Source organism: Geotrypetes seraphini, chromosome 5, assembly GCF_902459505.1.
Source record: "Geotrypetes seraphini chromosome 5, aGeoSer1.1, whole genome shotgun sequence".
NCBI lineage: Eukaryota > Metazoa > Chordata > Amphibia > Gymnophiona > Dermophiidae > Geotrypetes > Geotrypetes seraphini.
The window spans coordinates 176,534,612-176,553,522 of NC_047088.1; the positions used below are offsets into that span (position 1 = coordinate 176,534,612).

Genomic DNA, 18,911 nt, shown 5'->3' on the forward strand with positions numbered 1-18,911 from the left:
TCCCCCTGGCTCACCTCTTTATTTCTGCCTTTCTTTCTCTCTCCCCCTGGCCCCCCTCTTTATTTCTGCCTTTCTTTTTCTCTCCCCCTGGCCTCCCTCTTTATTTCTCTCTCCCCCTGGCCCTCCTCTTTCTTTCTGCCTTTCTTTCTCTCCCCCTTGACCCCCTCTTTATTTCTGCCTTTCTTTCTCTCTCCCTCTGGCCCCCCTCTTTATTTCTGCCTTTCTTTCTCTCTTCCCTTGGCTTCCCTCTTTCTTTCTCTATCCCCCTGGCCCTCCTCTTTCTTTCTGCCTTTCTTTCTCCCCCTATTGACCCCCTCTTTATTTCTGCCTTTCTTTCTCTCTCCCCTTGGTCCCCCTCTTTCTTTCTGCCTTTCTTTCTCTCTCCCCCTGGCCCCCCCCTTTCTTTATTTTTCCTTTCTTTCTCTCTCCCCCTAGCCCCCACAAAGCCATCGTGCCAATTTCTCCACTTCCACAATTCTTTCCCTACCCTCACCCCCAAGCCAGCAGCCGATTTCTCCCTGCTCCTTCCCCGATGTCCTGATGTCCTGAACTTCATCGGGCAGCAGCAGCATTCACAATTCACTGCTGTTGCCCGCTTCAGGCCTTCCTCTCTGTCAGGTCCTGTCTTCATGAAAACAGGAAGTAGGCAGGACCCGGCAGAGAACAAGGCCTGAAGCCGGCAACAGCAGGGAATTGTAAACGCTGCTGCTGCCTGAAGAAGGTAATGGAGCATCGAGGCAGACCGCTTCTCTCCCCTCCCAGCCGAACCTCCGCTGACCCTCCTATCTCCCCCCCGTGAACCTTTCCGACCTTCCCAGCGAGAACAGCAAACCTCCTTCGTGGCTTTCTCCTCCCTCTGCCACGTCACTGATGACATCATCAGTGATGCGGCAGAGAGAGGAGAAAGCCGACGCTACTGGAGGGAGGTTTGCTGCTTTCGCTGGGAGGGTCGGAAAGGTTCACTTGGGGGAGGAGAGATAGGAGGGTCAGCGGGGGTTCGGCTGGGAGGAGGGAGAAGTGGTCTGCCTCGGTGCTTCAAGGCCTGGAGCCATTACCTTTTTCGCCCCTCCCGTCCCCCCCCCCTCCTTGGTATGGTACTGCTCTCCAGCTCACCTTAGGAGGGGAGGGGCGAAAAAGGTAATGGCGCCAGGCCTTGAAGCACCGAGGCAGACCACTTCTCCCTCCTCCCAGCCGAACCCCCGCTGACCCTCCTATCTCTCCCCCCCGTGAACCTTTCCAACCCTCCCAGCGAGAACAGCAAACCTCCTTCGTGGCTTTCTCCTCCCTCTGCCGCGTCACTGATGACATCATCAGTGATGCGGCAGAGGGAGGAGAAAGCCGACGCTACTGGAGGGAGGTTTGCTGCTTTCGCTGGGAGGGTCGGAAAGGTTCACTTGGGGGAGGAGAGATAGGAGGGTCAGCGGGGGTTCGGCTGGGAGGAGGGAGAAGTGGTCTGCCTCGGTGCTTCAAGGCCTGGCGCCATTACCTTTTTCGCCCCTCCCGCCCCCCCCCCCCTCCTTGGTATGGTACTGCTCTCCAGCTCACCTTAGTTTGCCAGTTTTCTTTTTCGGCGACCGGCACGCTTTCAAAGAGCCACGCACACGCGGCTGTTCAAAGTTCAATCTTCTGCTCTGCTGCAACTTCCTGTTTCCGGATGGGTCAGAGCAGAAGATTGAATACTGAGCAGCCGCGTGTGCGCGGCTCTTTTGAAAGCGTTCCGGTCGCCAAAAAAGAAAGCCGGAAAACTAAGGTGAGGTGGAGAGAGGAAGCTGGTTAAACGATCGAGCCGACGGGCGGGTGGGGGCTGCGGGGACCGCACGATCCTTTATGCCTCACTGCGGTGACAAGACCATTCATCGCTCCATGGGGCGGTGATGGCCTTGTCCCCGTCCCCGCAGAGGCTGCTAATTTTCATTCCCCGTTTTTGGCAGGTTACCCGCGGCTAAACGCAGTAGCCGCGGGTAAACCGCCACCGTGTCATTCTCTACTGAGGATGCCATCTCTCCCCAATCCCAGGTCCTAAAGTCTAAGACAGTAGCGCAAACTAATGCTGCCAGATTCAGGAAAAAAAATTTCGATTCGATTCAGCCTATTGAATTGGTTTTTCAATTTGATTTTCCTGCCCAGTTGGGTGATTTTTTTCAAAACTCCTGGTGGTTTTTATAGCTTTTTCACCCCCTTTGGCTTCTCCTAACCACACTGGCGCTGTGGTGTAAATAAAATAAAGAAACAAAAAGGACTTTTCCTCTCTCTGTTAAATCCTAGCTCACGTTTGCAGTCCAACACCAGCTCTGGCAGGATACACATTTCAAATCTGACATATTGTAATCACAAAACAGAAAATAAAATTAATTTTTCTACCTTTTGTTCTCTGGTTATATTTCAAATCTTGTTGGTCCAAGGCTCTGGTTTTCTTCTGATAACTTGCTTGCCAGGGTCTCCTTCTTTCTTCTTTCTGCATGCTAACCATCCATCTGCCAACTCTGTCCTCCCTTTCCATTTCCCTTCCCTCCCCAGGAAGTCTGGTATCTTTCCTTTTTTTCATCTCCCTCCACAGATCCACCTTTTCTTAACTACCCTTTCATCCGGCATCTCTCCCTCTTTCCCCACCACCCCAGAGTCCACCATCTCTCCCTTTCTTTTCCCAATTACCCTCCTATCCAGTATCTCTATCCCTCCTCCACACCATCCCTTGTGTCCAATTTCTCTCCCTTTCTGTTCCTTCCCTCCCTCCCTAAATCCCATGGTCCATCATCTCTCTCCCTCTCCTCTATTTTCAGACCCATTATTTCTTCCTCCCCCCCCCAAAGTTTGGCGTATGCACGTCTCTTTGAACACCCCCTTCCCTCCGTGTACTTCTAAACCAGGGTCCCCCCAAAGGCCTGTCCCCCCTTAAAGGTCTGCCTGTGCCCCCTTGAAGGCCTGCACTCCCCTTGAAGGCCTGTCCCACCCCCTTGTAGGCCTGTCCCCCCCCTTGAAGGCCTGCCTGCCTGTTCCCCCCTTGAAGGCCTGTCACCCCCTTGAAGGTCTGCACTGCCCCCGAAGGCCTGCATCCCCCCTGAAGGCCTGTCCCCCCCTTGAAGGCCTGTCCCACCCCCTTGTAGGCTTGTCCCACCCCCTTGTAGGCCTGTCCCCACCCCCTTGTAGGCCTGTCCCCCCCTTGAAGGCCTGCCTGCCTGTCCCCCCCTTGAAGGCCTGCACCCCCCCCGAAGGCCTGTCCCCCCTTTAAGGCCTGTCCCTCCCCCTTGAAGGCCTGCACCCCTTGAAGGTCTGCACCCCCCCCGAAGGCCTGTCCCCCCCTTGAAGGCCTGCCTCCCCCCTTGAAGGCCTGCCTGTCCCCTCCCTTGAAGGCCAGCCTGCCTGCCTGTCACCCCCCTCCCCCTTGAAAGCCTGCCTGCCTGCCCGCCCACCCCACCCTGAAGGCCTGATGCCCCGACCCACCCCGAAGAACCGCTCGCCCCCCTGGCCTCCCCGCACCACCTGTGAAGCAGCCGCAGCAGGATCGCGACGTCAGCGATCCCTGCGCTGCTTAGGCGCTGCTTCCTGCGCCGTGGTCCCGCCCCTCCTCTGACGTCAGAGGAGGGGCGGGACCGCGGCGCAGGAAGCAGCACCCAAGCAGCTCAGGGATCGCTGACGTCGCGATCCTGCTGCGGGCTGCTTCATAGGCGGTGCAGGAAGGTCAGTGGGGCGAGCGGTCCTTCGGGGGTGGGGGGGACTGAACAGCAAGGCCGGGAGCACCCCCTTAGGGCTGGCACCCGGGGCAGACCACACCCCCCGCCCCCCCCTTGGTACGCCACTGTACGGAATCTACCCCTTTTAACTTTAGAGAGTGTCCTCTCATTCTCTCCACCTTGGAGAGGGTGAACAATTTCTCTTTCTCTACTAAGTCAATGCCCTTCAATATTTTGAATGTTTCAATCATGTCCTCTCTCAGCCTCCTCTTTTCAAGGGAGAAGAGGCCCAGTTTCTCTAGCCTCTCATTGTACGGCAACTCCTCCAGTCCCTTAACCATTTTTGTTGCTCTTCTCTGGACCCTTTCGAGTAGTAATATGTCCTTTTTCATGTACGGTGACCAGACACACAGAGGCAGCACTGATACACTTCTACACATCCACAAACACATGCAGCACAGGTACACACAAACAGAAGCAACACTGATTCACACACAAACTCCCACCCACTCTAGGCAATGCAAATAACATATGTACAGTACACACATGCACACTATGCCACATACCAACATCTACAGGCAACACAGATCCATAGGCATAACATACTCCCACTCCACCCCAGGAAATCATACCCACAAATACACTCCTATCCACAGGCAACTATCTAGACACACCCTCCCATAGACAACAAAAATGCCCACCTCCCCCATAGGCAATAGACTCACCTACCCACCTAACCAAAGACAACACAGGCTCATACATACACTCCTAGCCAGAGGTAATACAGATAGACACACAGAGAATGGGTTTGGAAACCATTCTATGAGCCATTCACTTGTTTCAGTAAAACTTAATTTTATTTTTTAAATAAAATGCCAAAAAATATATAAGAAACAGAGAAACAAAGCCAAGAACTCTACAAATAATAATAAGAAAAAGCATCATAACTCTAAGGAAAATTCAAACAGTTCAAAATAATACAAGCATAAAAGAGATAAAATAGCAAGAAACAAAAAACAAACATATCTAGAAGTAATGTATAACTAATTTGTAATATAATATAATTTATTCATTTGATACACGTTTTGTGAATGGTAAAGTTTAGAAATCTTGAGGGAAGACAAAACCAAAAATTTTGGGTTGCTGTTCAAATATAAATATCCAGATAACTTCAGGAAGTTATCCATAAATTTGTACTGACTGGGACTCCCTGGAGATAATTCTACAATGAGCCACCTAGATTCAAATGGCAAGAACATGCATAAATGCTGATATTCTAGTCATTCATGTGTAAATTTGGACACACACACATTTACATGACTATTAACATGCCTAGATGCGACGGCATGTACTTTGCAGGTGGGTGTTCCCATGGGTTGGGGGGGGGGAATTAATCAGGGGCTGCTAAGACGTCCATAGGAATTTAATGCTAAATTGGTTAGTGCCCTTTGATGAATTCCCTCCATAGGGATTGATTTTATTTATATCGACCAAAACATCAGCACTGAATAGAACAGCATTTAGCGTGATTCTCCAGTGGCATGTGTACCTTTTATAGAATCACACTTAGGTACCCAGCTAAAGCCAGGCCTAAATGCCTATGCCTAAGTTCTGCATGGATTGGGCACATTCTATAACAATGTGTATAACTTCTAGGAACGCCAACAATCCGCCCATGCAGCTGGTGCATACTTTTTATAGAATTGCGTTTTCTGAGATGTGCATGTAACTTTTAATTAGTGCCAATTAGCATCAATTCTAAGGTGTTAATTGTCAATTATTGGCATTGATTATGCCAATTAATTAAGTTGTGTGTGCAAATTGGCTGTGCGCCCCAACTTGTGTGCACAGCTTAAGGTACCATATACAGAATCTGTATCCATTCTTTAACAATTTAGGTATTAGCATTTACACCGGCTCTATGGCTTATAAAAGGGTCTGAGCATTATAAGCATGCATTTGATTTGTTTCACTAGCATTCTGTAAAGAAAGGTAGGGTTTTATTTTTCTTTATAGAATAGGCTCCAAATAGGGATAGTCTTGATGCCTAAAAATTGATGTCACTTTATAGGATTACCCTCCAAATGATTTTGATGGAGTGCTTTTAACACAATGTGTAATTAAACTCTGGAATTCATTGCCAGAGAATGTGGTGAAATCAGTTAGCTTAGCATGGTTTAAAAAAGTTTTGAATAATTTCCTAAAAGAGTAGTCCATAGGCCAATGTTGAGATGGTTTGGGGAAATCCACTGCTTATTCCTAGGACAAGCAGCATAAAATCTGTTTTACTACTTAGGATCTAGCTAGGTACTTGGAATCTGGGTTGGCCACTGTTGGAAACAGGATACTGGGCTTGATGGACCTTTGATCTGTCCCAGTATAGCAATTCTTATGTTTTGTCTTGTAAACTGCTTTGATCTTGCTTTATAGCTAAGTGGTATATAAAGAATATTAATAAACATAAACACTGTCCTTAATATAGACCATCTTGGCACTATCTGGATAGTACTGAGATGGTGCAGGGGAAGAAAAAGGGATGAATCTGAAGTTATATGGGCTCCCCTTTTATGAATCTGTGTTAGACTTTTTTAGCACTGGCCATGGCGGTATTAGCTCCAACACTCATAGGAAGTCTTTGAGCACTGGAGCTTTTACCACCATGGCCGGTGATTTAAAAAAAGCCTAATGTGGCTTCATAAAAAGGGGGAGATGGTTAGTGATGATTTCATGCTGTTTACTGGATGACTATCTGGACACAATTAAGACAGCACAAAACTGTCATTACGTTATGTTTATTAGACATGATTTATACAGTTAGCTGCCTAGATAGTAGGCTCAATATTGGATCGCTATTTGGATGGCAGACCAGTCACTCCCTACCTGAATATTCATCACCAGCCCTGTCTGAATAATGGAGATGAATATCTGGATGTTAGCCATGGTGGCTGACGTTTAAAAGCACCTGAATATTAACTTGTTTATTTTCCCCACGATTTTGCATATTATAACCAGTATTGGTTTAAAAAAAAAACTTCTGATACTTATGCTGCAGCATAAACAAAACAGTGTTCTGTCATCAATTTAAAAACATTCATATAACACCATCGTAAAAGTACCAAAGTAAATGTATCTTAGTCTAGTTTCGGTTATATTTTCATTATATGTTTTAGGAATTATCTCCTACTTCAGATACAAACTTAGTTCGGTCCCTTATGAATCTGATGGACTGCATGATGGATGAATTTGCTGACGAAAATATTATAAACAACATGAGTGCTCGTGATATTTACTCTTGGCTGGAAGTAAGTAGCTTTGACCTTTAGCGTACTGAATGGTGCTATCTTACCTATCTGTAAATTTCTGCTTGATGGCTTAATGTCGACTATCAGGATCAACACGGCTCTGTCTGCAGAATGCGTTGACATCAGCAGAGGAGATCTCTCCTGGGTCAAAAGACAGACCCCTGCATTGACACTCTTCCATACAGAGCTGACAGTCCAGTTGATACACACTTCCACATACTCCATGAAAGGAGTATGTTTATATTTATTAAAATCTGCCAAATCTTACAAGAGTTCTCAGGGGCTTTACATGAGAGTAAAATTCAATAAAACAAAAGAAAGGAATGCCATAAAAAATAGGACAAAAGTAACATACCAACAATTGTATCCTGATGTGTACGGATTGCGTGATAACCTCTCAATTAATGAGTATGGTCCACTAGAAAGGAGTCAGTTCCAAAAGTTAATTTGAAAAAAAAAAAAAAGGTTTTTAACATGTCTTAAAAGCCTTGAAGTTTGCTTCAGACCAAATATAATTCAGAAGTTGGCTCCAAAGACTGGGTGCAAAATAAAATAAAAAAAAGCCTTATGACAAGTAAACTCCCATTGGGTTCTACAAACTGCTGGTAAAACCAATCTATTATCTTGGAATGGATTGGCCACTGTGAGAACGGGCTACTGGGCTTGATGGACCATTGGTCTGACCCAGTAAGGCTATTTGTATGGGGTTTTTTTTTTTACTATTTTATTTACCGGTATTCAAATTTTCAAATACAGACAAGTGAATCTACTTGAATACAGATTAGAAATAAAATATACCAGTTTAGGTCGGCCAACACCGGCCATTAAGATATTAAAAAAAAAAAAATCATCATTAATTATTTAGTCCACAAATGATGTGATCCAAGCACAGGTAATACCAAAAAAAAGAAAGAAATTAGAATTATATCATGAAGACAGATTAGGAGAATAAACTCCTGAAAGCTTGTTCGTTAAACTGCGGGTAACACTATTGAATCAATAATCACTCACCCCCCACCCCTTCTTTAGCCACAGTAAATTTCAACAATTGTTTTGGTTCAAAGAAAATTTTTTCCTTCTAGTGAAACACAGCATTTAGCAAGAAATTTCAAAACAAAAGATGCTCCCAAAGCCAAGACCCTTGGTCTATAAATCAAAAAGTATTTTCTTTTCTTCTGTGTAACTTTAGATATATCAAGAAGCTTTAGAATTGTTGAACCAAAAAAGGTATCATTCATATGTCTATAGTAAGTTTGAAGAATTAAATCTCTATCAAACTCCAATGTGAATGTCACTATGAGTGTAGTTCTCTCAGTTATCACTTCCAGTGAGTTTTCAAAAAATTTTGTTAAATTCATATCTGGTTTTTCAGTTTCCACTGGTCCTGTGGGGGTAGAGCTATCCCATTTTTTACCCAAGGAAATATATTGAGCTCTAGTTATTGGTGGTAAACTTTCCATTGATATTAACAAAATCTCTTAAATATCTCCAGACCATTTCCACCCCAGGGATTAATGGAGATTTATGAAAATTCAGCAACCTCAAATTATTCCTTCTCTGCTTATTTTCCATACACTAATTTTCTTTGAATAGTAGATCTTTCTTTAACAATCTCCAGTTCTAGGGTTTTAATTTCTTTAATCTGTTCTTCATGTCTCTGTAATTTATCACTTTGTTCTTTTAACATTACCAAGGGGGTGGGCGGGGGGGGAGCTCCGCCCCGGGTGCTGCCTTAGGGGGGTGCACAGCCGGCCAGGTCTGGAAAATTCCTGGGCTGCAACAGCAACGGCACTCAGCAGCATCGGCAATGGCACTCAGCGGCATCGGCGCCCTTCCCTCCGGCGATGGCACTCAGCGGCATCAGCGCCCTCCCCCTCCGCGACGGCACTCAGCGGCATTGTTACCCCCCTGCGACAGAACTCAAGTTCGGCCTCCATCTCCCGGCATCAACAGAACTTCAGATCAGCAACAGGTGCTCAGTCAAAAGCTTCCCCTGACTCAGCTTCCTGTTTCCGCCCAGGCAGTTCAGTCACAGGGAAGCTTTTGACTGAGCACCTGTTGCCGATCTGAAGTTCTGTTGATGCCGGGAGAAGGAGGCAGAACTTGAGTGCTGTTGCGGGGGGGGGGGCTTGCCGATCTTGTTGCCAAAATCGGAAAGGTGAGGAAGGGAGAAAGATGGGCCTGTGGTGGATGGAGAGATTGAGAGAAGGGGGCAGATGCTGGAAGTGGGGGAAAAGAGAGAGAAGGGGCAGATGGAAGTGGAGAGAAGGGTGAGAGAGAAGAGGGCAGATGATGGCAGTGGGGGGAAAGAGAGAGAAGGGGCAGATGATGGAAGTGGAAAGAAGGGTGAGAGAGAAGATGATGGAAGTGGGGAGAAAGAGAGAGAAGGGGAAGATTATGAAAGTAGGGAGAAGGGGCAGATGATGGAAATGGGGAGAGAGAAGAGGGCAGATGACGGAAGTGGGGGGAAAGAGAGAGAAGGAGCAGATGATAGAAGTGGAGAGAAGGATGAGAGAGAAGAGGGCAGATGATGGAAGTGGAAAGAAGGGTGAGAGAGAAGATGATGGAAGTGGGGAGAAAGAGAGAGAAGGGGCAGATGATGGAAGTAGGGAGAAGGGGCAGATGATGGAAGTGGGGAGAGAGAAGAGGGCAGATGATGGAAGTGGGGAGAAGGGAGAGCAAATGCTAAATGGAAGTGGAGAAAGAGAACACATACTGGATGGAAGGAGGGATAAAGAAAAAGGACATATGCTGGATGGGGAAGAAGATAGAGTTAGTGAGAGGGGTGAAGGAAAGGGGTGGCATGCTGTGGGTAGACATAGTGAAAAGAGGGAATTTGAGGACTGCGTAGTAAGAACGAATTTAATTTAGACGGATGCAGAAAATAAAGAAGGAAGACCAGAGAAGGAAAGGGAAGAGAGAGAGATGCCAGAGAATGGGGATGGAGACAGAGATATCAGATCTGAGTTGAGGAAATGAGAAAAGAGAGATGCTAAAAATCACAGGGGGGAGGGAAAGAGATATGAAAGGAGAAAGATGCCAGACCATGAGGGAACAGAGGGAAGATGATAGATGCCAGACCAAAGAGGGGATCTAGATGAGAGATGGCAGGGGGAGACAGACAGTTTCTGGAAAGGGCAGACAGTGGATGGAGCGGGCAGATGCTGGATTGAAGAGACAGGGCAGACGCTGGAAGGAAAAGAGTAAAAAGAAGATAAAAGCAGAAACCAGAGACAACAAAAGGTTGAAAAAAATCATTTTATTTCTATTTTGTCATTAGAATATATCAGATTTGAAATATGTATCCTGCTAGAGACATAACTGGGGACTGCAAAGCCAAGGCAGTGCTTCTTTAGCTTCCAGCTGGCTTAGGGCTCTCTTGGACCAGGGGGGGCATTCCCTTAACACTATTCCTGTCATGTGTGACTGCAGTATTCTGTTAGCATGATATTTCTGTGTTGCATTCTATAATAATTTGGCTTGTTCAGTTTTCTTGATAGTAGAGGGGAAATATGGAAGGGGAGGGGAGACAGGGGTTTTGTTGGTCCTTGCTCTGTATATTTATATTTATAAAATGACAATTGTACAGAATATTGTTTCTTTTTATACTTTAATAAAATATGTTCAATATAAAATCATAACTGAGACTTATGCGGATGGGATCAGATGGTTTGCGAGGACTGAGCTTACGGAAACGGGGCGGAAATGTGCTTTTTAAAATTTCAGTTTTAGTAGTTTGCCGGTCCACAAAATAATTCTTTTAGTTTTGCCGGTCCACGGGTGTAAAAAGGTTGAAAAACAGTGCTCTAGAGCAGAGTTGGAGCTGCGCTGAGGTGCAGGAAGGTCCCCCGATGACTCTTCCGCTGGCTTTGCTCCGGAAGAAGTAAGTTATGTCGGAGGGGGTGGACCCGGCAGATGCAGTCATCGCAGGTCCTTGCCGTAACTCCCTGCGTCTGCCGGGTCAACCCCCTCCGACGTAATCCATAAGAAAAAATATTTCTTCCTCCACTTCAATGCGACCCGTGATGTACATTCAAATACATCACGGGTTGCATTGAAGTGGAGGAAGAAATATTTTTTCTTACGGGTCTCACGGCAACAAGAGGGCATCCACTAAAACATAAAGGGGGAAGATTTCATGGTGACACCAGGAAATACTTCTTCACCGAACAGGTGATTGATCGATGGAATAAACTTCTACGCCAGGTGGTCGAGGCTAGTAGCGTGCTCGACTTCAAAAGTCAATGGGACAAACAGGTGGGGGCGCTACAGAGTTATGCATAAAAGATGGGTACTCCAGGGAGGGAGGGTTCTTGAGTGGGTAGAATTGTTGGGCCGCCGGCCCTCTTCTGCCGTCATACTCTATGTTTCTTCCGGAGCAAAGCCTGGAGTCATCGCGGGACCTTCCAGCACACGGTTGCTGACTCTGCTCCAGAGCTAGTACGTCAGAGTGGGGTGGACCGGCAGCCGGCAGCTACAGTCATCGCAAGAAAGGAGCAGGACTGCTGGAATGAAAGAGTGGTGCCGGGAAAGAAAGGGGACAGGGTGGAATAGAAGGGTGGTACTGATGGAATTGATGTACAGGGAAAGGAGAGAGAGACATAAGGAGGAAGGATACTGGATGGAATTGGATTGGAGGGAAAGAAAGGGGGCAGATGCTGATTGAAGAGGGGTGGATGGAGAGAGAAAGGGCAGATAATGGATGGTAGTGTGGCGGATAGAGGGGGAGCCTATGCTGGATGGAAGTGCAGATGGAAGAGATAAGGGAGCAAATGCAGGAAGGAAATTGAGGAGAGAAAGAGGGGAGCAGATGATGGAAGTGGACAGAGAGAGGAGAAGGTACTAGATGGAAGAGGTAGAGAAAGAGGGCACATGATGGAAGGAGGGGATAAATAAAAGGAGGGCATATGATGGGGGAAAAGGATTGAATTAGGGAAATACTGGAGGGGGTGAGGGAAAGAGGTGGCGAGCTGTAGGTAAACAGTAAAAAAGGAAATTGATGAGAGGGTAGTAGGAACGTAATCTAGATGGATGCAGAAAATAAATTGAAAAGGAAAATGAGGGAAGAAAGGGATTGCAGAAGAGAGGTGTGGGAGAGGGAAGGAGAGGAGAGAGATGCCAGACCAATGAGGGTGAAAGGAGAGATGGAAGGGGGAGGCATACCGTATCTGGAAGGGGCATAGAAGGAAAGAAGATGCCATATATGTGCAGAGAGATGGCAGACAGTGGATGGAAGGAAGAGAGTAACAAGAAGATGAGGAAAGCAGAAACCAGAGAAGACAAAGGTAGAAAAAAATTTCTATTTATTTATTGCTTTAGGAGACATGTGTCACTGTTTCTGTGGTGTTGCATTGTAAGCAGAGTCCAGCTTCTTGCTGGTTCAATTTAACCTTTGTCTATGTATTTCTATTTTATCCCCCCTTTTACAAAACTATGGAGCATTTTTTAACGCCAGCCGTGGTGGTAGCAGCTCTGATGCTCAGAATTCTATGAGCGTCAGAGCTGTTACCACCATGGCTAAAATCCACACTACAGTTTTGTAAAAGGGGGAGAGGTTAGTTTGTGATGACATATTCCATACTAGGCGAAGGTGTTTTCTGTGTGTTCGAAAGACATGGTTTTCTGTTAGGATTGACGGTGTAGGATTGATCTGTACTAGTCTGGCTTGTTTAGTTTTACAATGGGTGTATTGATGTTGTACTGTTCACTACATATGTACGATGCTGCCTTTTCCTAGGTACTCATATGTGATGTGTGGCTTGTTACTAAAAATCATGTTTTTCGTACAGATGGGAGGGGGGTTGCCAAAAAATGATGGGCCCCGGGTGTCACATATGCTAGGTACGCCACTGCATTACCTCATGAACATTAACTTGGGAGTTGATAGATGCACAGTCAAAACGTACCATAGAAACTGCTTTTTTGAGGTTGGAGTCTATAGTTACAATAGCTCTCCACAGTTCATCCATATTGACTACTGCAGGCTTAATCAACTCTCCAAAATGATCACTCCTAATCCCAGAAGATAAGGTCTTGCCAAGGTCTGTCTTGGGTGCCATTGACTGGGCTTCAGGGGGGATCTTCTTCACCAATGACTCACATCCCACTGCTCCTCCAGGGCTCCCCAGTTGTACCTCTCCTAGGGTCAACTAAATTACCTCCTCCTCCAAAGAATTCTCTCTCCCGGGCTGTAGAGGAGCCTGCCCCTGGTTTGGGCTGAGGGAAGCCCGATCAAAACTAAGGTTTGCCGAGAGATTCAGCATTTCTTCCAAAGTCAGGGGTATCTCATTCTGTTGATATGTCACTCCAAGGTCCAGGGTCATCTGTACGAGACTTTTGGAGCTCCTGGCTACTGGAGGATTTGGCTGGGAAGCTCCCTTCCTCTTTCCCATTGCAAATGCGGTTTGAGAGAACAAAATGTTGAAGAAAATTCACAGCTCCAATTAAAAATCATTCGTCAGAGCAGAAAATAGCCATGACACAGCAGAGAAAGGGTAGAGAAGACAGTGCTGGCGAGGAGCTCTGCTTCAGAGGTCTGTCTCCGACGACATTTTGGATATCCCTTCTTCTTATATTCTTATTGTAGGCCCTGGTGTATAAGGAATGATCAATGAGTTCAGAAAGCTAGGCTCCTTGGTATGAAGTGCTTTATGAGTAAGCACTAATATTTTAAATTGAATCCTAAAACTAACCGGTAATCAATAGGAATAGAAAAAAGATGGGTGACAAAGTTTGAAGCCATCTGATACATAAGAACAGGCCTTACTGGGTCAGACCAATGGTCCATTAAGCCCAGTAGCCCATTCTCACAGTGGCCAATCCTGGTCACTAGTACCTGGCCAAAACCCAAGGAGCAATAATATTCCATGTTACCGATACAGGGCAAGCAGTGCCCCCCCCCCCCATTTCTTTCTCAATAACAGATTATAGACTTTTCCTCCAGGAACTTGCAGTAATTGAGTCTTGACATGAGGAATTGTATGAATCAGAATATGAAAGCTATTATTGTTGAAAAAATATCTAACTGCTCATAAGAAACCTGAGCTGAAAAAGTGAGGTGTGAATCAACAATCACACAAGATATTTAAATTTATCGACCAAGGGAATATCTTTTCCCTCAAAATGTAGTACAATATCTAGAGCAGGTAAATGTATTTATTTTGATTTTTATCCTGTCCTCCCCAAAAGCTCAGAACGGATTACAAGAAGACAGTCATAAAATAAATCCAAAGACATGACTAGTTAGAAAACAGAAAGCACATAGAAGGAGGCATATAGGGCAGGAGTCTGTTTGTTGATATCATTTTTTAAAAAAAGGGAGTCTTCACTGCTGTTCGGAAAGTCATTAGGGAATCTAGTGTCCTGGTTTGTGCAGACAGCTGATTCCGTAGTCAAGGGATAAAGTGACCATAGGAGTGTTTGTTTGCAGTTTCCATTGGAAGAGATCTCCCTGGGGGGATGCTGAGTCTTCTCTCCACTTTAGAGCAGAGGGAACTGTTGGGGGTGTACAGTGGTAGTTTGACAGTGTTGTAGGTGAGAGTCTTGTGGTAGAAGATTTTATTTGACATTACAAGGGCCTTGAAGGCACATTGCTTGCTGACAGGTAGCCAGTGGACTGCTTGGAGTGCTGGTATGACGGGGTCATGGAAGTTGAGGTTATACAGGAGGCAGATAGCCAAGTTCTGCACTTGCTGAAGTCATTTCATTTGTGGTGATGTCATTAAAAATGGAGTTGCAATAGTCCATTTGAGAGAGTACATAGGCATAAAAGAGCTGTGCAAAGTCTGTGTTTGAGAGGTAAGGTTTGATCTTCCATAGCTGGCGAAGATAATAGAAGGAAGTGGAGACTACCTGTGAGATATGTGCACACTTGGTCCTTTGCAGTTAGGGAAATAACTTCCCTGGATACTGTTGGGCGGGTGAAGCTAGAATTCTTCTTTCTGATCCAGAGAAGTTCAGTTTTAACAACATTGAGCTAGAGCTTATTGCAGGTCTTCCAGCTCTTCATGTCAGAGACACAGTGGTGGAGGTTACATAAGAATATAAGAATAGCCTTACTGGGTCAGACCAATGGTCCATCAAGCCCAGTATTCCATTCTCACGGTGGCCAATCCAAGTCATTAGTACCTGGCCAAAACCCAAGGTGAAGCAATATTCCATGCTACCAATACAGGGCAAGCAGTGGCTTCCCCCATGTCTTTCTCAATAACAGACTATGAACTTTTTCTCCAGGAACTTGTCCAAACTTTTCTTAAAACCAGCTACGCCAGGGGTGTCCAATGTCGGTCCTCGAGGGCCGCAATCCAGTCGGGTTTTCAGGATTTCCCCAATGAATATGCATGAGATCTATTAGCATACAATGAAAGCAGTGCATGCAAATAGACCTCATGTATATTCATTGGGGAAATCCTGAAAATCTGACTGGACTGCGGCCCTCGAGGACCAACATTGGACACCCCTGAGCTACGCTATCTACTCTTACCACATCCTCTGGCAACACGTTCCAGAGCTTAAAAATGTGAAAAAAAAATTTCCTCCAATTGGTTTTAAAAGTATTTCCCTGTAACTTAATTGAGTGTCCCCCTAGTCTTTGTAATTTTTGACGGAGTGAAAAATCGATCCTCTTGTACCCGTTCTACTCCACTCAGGATTTTATAGACTTCAATTATATCTCCCCTCAGTTGTCTCTTTTCCAAGCTATAGAGCCCTAACCGTTATAGTCTTTCCTCATACAAGATGAGTTCCATACGAGAGGAGTTCCAAGGTGCTTTTCAGCCTAGCCCCCAGATATATAACTGACCTTTTCTCTTTCTCAGCCTTTTCTCTTTCTCTTTCTCAACCTCAACCTTTCTCTCTTTCTCAACCTTTTCTCTTTCTCAACCAATCGACTTAAGAGAAGCTCAAACTTGAATTTTGTTTCTCACCGATTAAAGGATATAAATTTAAAAGACATCATCAACATCTCTTCTCTTATCAGGCAACATTATGGGGAAAAGACCTGAAACAATTACTCATGCTTGCGAATACTTATGGGGAATTTAGGAGACACCTAAAAACGTATTTGCTCCTAAAGTACTTAGGCAGCTACACTGAACAATCTTTCCCTACAATAACTGACCACTAAATCTTAGTACTACTCAATCTGTAACTTTTTAATCATTGTAAACCGCATAGAACTTCACGGTCCTGCGGTATATAAACTGTTATTATTATTATTACCATCTTGGTCACTCTTCTTTGAACTTTTTCTAGTGCCACTATATCTTTTTCTAGTGCCACTATAAGGAGACCAGAATTGAACGCAATATTCCAGATGAGGTCGCACCATGGAGCGATACAGGGGCATTATCACATTCTTAGTCTTGTTAACCATCCCTTTTTAAATAATTCCTAGCATCCTATTTGTTTTTTTTGCTGTCGCCGCACATTAGGCGGAAGATTTCATCGTATTATCTATGATGACACCCAGATCCTTTTCTTGGGTGCTAATCCCCAAGGTGGACCCTAGCATCTGGTAACTGATTCAGGTTATTCTTCCCAATGGTAAGTTGGGCAAGCCGGTCTTTGCCCAGCGGGAGTAGTAGCTGTATGTATTTACACATTGACTTCACCTGTAGGTGGTTGGAGGATTCGGACAGATGATTAGAACCTGTATGTCAGAATAGGGAGGTGGAATGGCTTGAGTCATAAGAGATTCTATGATCTGATTATTATGTCACTATGATGTCCTTTTTTGCCTTTATCATTATTATTATTATATTTAAGTGGGCAATTTTTTGCAGTTATATTTAATCTGATATTTGATGTCATTGGTTTCTTATTACCCCCCCTTTTTTCTTGTTTGTTAAGCTATTTTGTTAAGCTTGTTTGAGACCTTTTTTCTTTAGTGCTTAGTTTTTCCTCCACAATTTAGGCTAAGAATGTTTTTGATCTGAAGAAATATCTCAAACCTTTACTTTTGAGGTGGAAACATTCCTGCAACATATCTTTCACAGGATTCATATTCTAATACTTCAAAGGAAAATGCTTTAGAAAATACTTGAATGCCCCATAATGATGCAACACCCCCCCCCCCCCCACACACACACACACACATACAAACACACACATGTCTATTAAATATGTAGCTCCAACAATAAAACATTTCATTTTGGATTTTTTTTTCTGGAAAGCTTTCAGACAAAGTAGTATAAAGTTCCATTGGTGACTCTACCAATTATGACCAATGAAATTATGATTAAAAATGGCTATAATTGCATCCTTGTAATTAACTCCTCCATTTACAAAGCTTTGCTAACAGTTGCCACGTGGCAATAGCACCGAAGCCCATTAATTCCCAATGGCTTTTGTAAAAGAGGGCCTAAATTTATTTCATAAGTTTGATGTTTCTATGACTGTTATGTTAATTTAAATTGTTAACTTCATATTATTCTCTTTTTTCTATTACAGGGCATTTTTATATTTTCTATTACTTGGTCTGTTGGTGCTAGTTGTAAAGAGGATGATCGCTTAAAATTTGACAAACTTTTACGAGAAATAGCTGATGGACCGCTCAAGGAGGACACAAGGAAACAGTTTAAAATTCTAGACCTTCTGGATGCACCTGAAAAGTCTCTCACTGTTCCACTTCCCAAGGAACAGACTATTTATGATTATTGGTTTGTTAAAAAGGTAAGGTTTATATGCAGTCAAAAACACATGACCTTAACCAGTATTACTGTTTAGTTTATTTTATCAGCGTAACTAAAAGAATTATCAAAATGTGTTGTAGAGATCAACAAACTTCAGTGTGTGTGTGTGTGTGTGTGACTTATAGAGGCTAGATATAATCAAAATGTGGACATACTGGAGTATTTTGAGTACGTTTATGTGGTATTTTGCATACCTCTATTTTTGAAATGGTATTTATGTTCTAGCAAATCTCTTTATTATTTAATATTAAGATAGCTTGCCTATAAATCCTTTTTTCCTATTTCTAACCAGATACCATTATATCTGTTTGTGGTATTGCGATATATAAAAATAAAGTTATTATTATTATATATATTAGATAACAAAAAGCTAGATCAGCAGCTCTGGTGTCTCATCCTGTGAATCCTCACTAGTGTGTTGCAAGAACTCGGGAGGTTTGTCATGGTGGCAGCACACAAAGTAGTGCTTTATTTTTTTTCGATACTTCCCTCCCTCCCTCCATGGACCCAGAGTTTAGCCCTTCTCCTCCACCAGCCACCCACCCCTCATCACTAGCATATCGCCTTTATCCTTCGCCAGTCAAACTTCATATCTTCACTGGCAGCAGGAATCATAATGAACTGCCTGGGCTGAACTAGGACCTTTCCTCTGCTGCATCTTGCCCTTCTGACACAACTTCTTGTTTATGCGATGGGGGAATTTGGTAGAAGAAAGGATCTTGGTTGGCACAGACAGTTCTCCATGGCTGATGCCAGTGAAGACATCAGGTTTAACGAGAGGGGAAGGGGCTGGTGAAAGAGAGGTGCTGGAGTGACGGTAGTAGGGTACTGAAGGCAGAAAATGGAGAACCATGGGAGAGGGCTGAGGTGGTGTGGAAGGAGAGCTGAGAGTGGAAAAGGGAAACATTCTGGAGTCTCAGGGGAGGGCTGAAGACAGAAGAGGGAGAAGTACTGGAGTCCAGAGACTGAGCATAGAAGAGTGAGAGGTGCTGAAGTTGTGTGAGTAGGGACTGAGAGCAGAAGAAGGAGAGGAGCTGGACATCAGAGGGCTCAGGGCAGAAGAAGAAGATGTCTTGGAGGCTAAGGGAAGAAGAGGAAGCATGGTGAAATTGGGGGTGGGACTGACAGAAGATCAGGGAGAGGTGCTGCCTAGTGGTGAGGGTGCTGAGAGAGAAAGTGAGAGGTGCTGGCACTGGATCCATAACAGAGGAGATGGAGGAAGGGAAGGAAGGAGGGTGAGTGCTGGA

At 44.8% G+C, this 18,911-nt stretch overlaps 1 protein-coding gene across 1 annotated transcript in view; it reads left to right on the plus strand.

Moving 5' to 3' along the window:
- The window catches only part of DNAH7 (dynein axonemal heavy chain 7), a 707,015-nt gene that overhangs the window by 358,013 nt on the left and 330,091 nt on the right, over positions 1-18,911 (plus strand). The window contains exons 30-31 of the mRNA XM_033944671.1: positions 6,842-6,973; positions 17,423-17,644. Coding sequence (XP_033800562.1) covers positions 6,842-6,973; positions 17,423-17,644 — 354 coding nt within the window. The remainder of the gene's footprint in view (positions 1-6,841; positions 6,974-17,422; positions 17,645-18,911) is intronic.